Raw genomic sequence first — 2,693 nt, 5'->3', positions numbered from 1 at the left:
TCGGTAGATGTAGACCTAATAAACACTGGTGAGTTGGATGGAAAAATACGAATCCATACGGATTGCTACTTCCATAAATACGACTTGTTAAAGATCTGGAATTAAGCCAACAATAACCATTTGCCATATCTGAGTCAGTACATGGTGAACTAGAACAACGATCGTTTGCAAAGTAAAGTTTTTCAAAGAAACAATCATGTGAACGAAATGGTGCTGAACCGAAGGGTCTATTATACGTTTGAGAGTTGAAAGATTCTATGTGAAGAGAGAAAGAGAAATGAATAGGACGAGTAATGAAACTGCAATGTGTTGTAAATGAAAACAATTATTTGTAAGTAAATGATAAATGGTATGATATGAAATACATTACTCTCTACGTAAGTATGTTTCCAGTAATTTCCTTTTGATGTTCTATGATATATAATTACATTATATCCTTTAATACCAAAAAGCATTCAAGGCTTTGTAAATTCAGTGTGATTTCCCTTCCGTCTTGAATAACAATGTGCAATTGGAGCTACGTATGTATTACGATAAATAGTTGTTGCATGTACGGTGTGGCAAGATAATACAATTGACACTTATTTTAGGAAGGGTGACTAAATCTCTTATTTCGGGTTAATTCAGAGGTTTTTAATGACTATCAATGCTAGGATAATGAACGATTACTAGTAATACGTTATATGAGAAAGAAAGCAACTTTTGTTTCGCTAATGTCGATTTGTGGAATAAGAACTACGTAAAAAATTACGGGCACCCATCATCCGCATACAGGAAACCAGCATCACAAACGGTGGAAAAACATTTGCTCACCGAAATTAACATCACTTTTAACTTGTTTCTCGGCATAATTCACTAAAGCTTGATATATAAGCCAGTATTGATAAAATATCTCCATTGGTGGTAGTCTTTCATCAAAACGTCTACGTAACAGAATTACGATTTCTTCTTGACCAAACTGATAAAAGCCGCTCGATGAGAAACACCAAGTTGATTGCCTCAAACAGCAATTTAATTCAGTTGGATGAACACGAACATGGAGATTTCGAGTGAGAGCTATTGTTATGCCAGGAGACACATGATCTGACTACAGAAAATATTAGGCAAAATTCTTGATAACGATTACAATTAAACTGAATTATACAGATGAAAAGAATTTACTGTAATAGTAACAACATTTATATGACCAGTAAAACTGCTACTTATTGATAATTTATGTAAATATGAAAGTTAATGAAATTCACACATTCAACTAAACAATAACATGGAAATGCATATGAAGTGTAAAACAACGACATCTCCTGTACATACCAAAGTAATTCATGATTGTCACGACGTGAATATCAGGAGGTCAAAGAAAATTAATGGCACGTCCCACACATGCCCATTGTGAACCGATCAAAAATAAAACCTTCGATGAATCTATTTTCTTTATTACGACCCAGCTATTCCTATTGCCTAGTATTCGAGGATACCAATTCACTCGACCCCAAATCAGAACACGGTTGAACAGGAACTAAATTATACCCCAAATGATAAGGGTAGATGGAAGTAAGAGTTACAATAAGAGAAATACTAGTATATTTATAGTCTTTACATCTGAAGATTCTAGTGTTCGCCAAGTATCCGCTAGCGTTGATTGGATAAGAAATAACCAATCAGAATGCCCCAACATAATTTTCACGGGACATGCTTTATTTCGATCTAAATTCCGCTAACACATTCTATCATTGGGACACAACCACTGATCATTATAAATCCCAAACTAACAATTGACTCTCTAGGTTATAAAAGAGAAATCTCACTCTGAAAACCCTCCTTACACATCCACAGTCAGTTAAATGTTTTTCCTCTTATTTAGGTATAGGTCACAATCTCTGCTAATAATTTCTTAACAACTGTATTCACATATGTGGAACGAAAGGATAAAAGTGCGTTTGGTGATTAACCTTAATTCTTTAAAAATTATGTAGCTTAACTCCAGGATAATAATGCCATGTGAGATTGTACTTGTTATTTGCAAAAATGATAAAGGAAGACCTTACACCGCTAGTAATTTCTAAACTAAATTTCAAAGTTAAAGGCTAGAGAAATAATCTGCTAAAGCATAGTCGCAATATTTATATAAATTATGACGATTTGGAAGATCAAGAGTCAAAGGAAACATATCTCAAAAAAAATTTATAGTAATAGATTTTATTTACTTGTAGTTTAATTAAAGTACAATAAACCGAAGAACAGTAACGTGAACCACACCGGTTGAAAATTCGACTTTCTGGGATCTAGTACTTCAGATAAAATGACTTGTTATGCTGTTACGAAGTATGAAAACTTAGACTAAAGAAATTTTGTGCGAAATGCTGAATTATAATTTCTTCATCTATGTAGAAAAAGTAAGTAGATAATCGCTTAAATCACATCATATTCGTTATCGAATATTTTCACAGATGTGATGTCCTATTTAGTTGAGACGTTGCCAACTGCAATACTCAGATTTCCTATTTGTGCTTTTGATATTGTACACAAGAGTAACTAGCGGGAACATGAATATATATATATATATATATATATATATATATAGTACATACTAGACATGTGTAGTATGAGTTTGTTTGTACATTTATCCCATATTGGTAGTTGACTTTGACTAGAAAACAGCTTTAGTCGTCTTAAAGTTCTATGTTGGTGACCTA

At 33.1% G+C, this 2,693-nt stretch overlaps 1 protein-coding gene across 1 annotated transcript; it reads right to left on the bottom strand.

Annotated features, from left to right (window-relative positions):
• Window positions 1-784: 784 nt before the first annotated feature.
• On the bottom strand, window positions 785-1,054 carry Smp_188160 (hypothetical protein; the record flags this gene model as incomplete). The annotated part of the gene is made up of 1 exon (XM_018792748.1): window positions 785-1,054. A coding segment is annotated over one exon (270 nt), but the record flags the coding sequence as incomplete, so codon positions are not given.
• Window positions 1,055-2,693: the final 1,639 nt, after the last annotated feature.

This window comes from Schistosoma mansoni (assembly GCF_000237925.1).
Source record: "Schistosoma mansoni, WGS project CABG00000000 data, supercontig 0129, strain Puerto Rico, whole genome shotgun sequence".
Classification (NCBI taxonomy): domain Eukaryota; kingdom Metazoa; phylum Platyhelminthes; class Trematoda; order Strigeidida; family Schistosomatidae; genus Schistosoma; species Schistosoma mansoni.
Note: the sequence above shows the minus strand (reverse complement) of the source record. Positions and strands in the feature narration are given on the sequence as shown.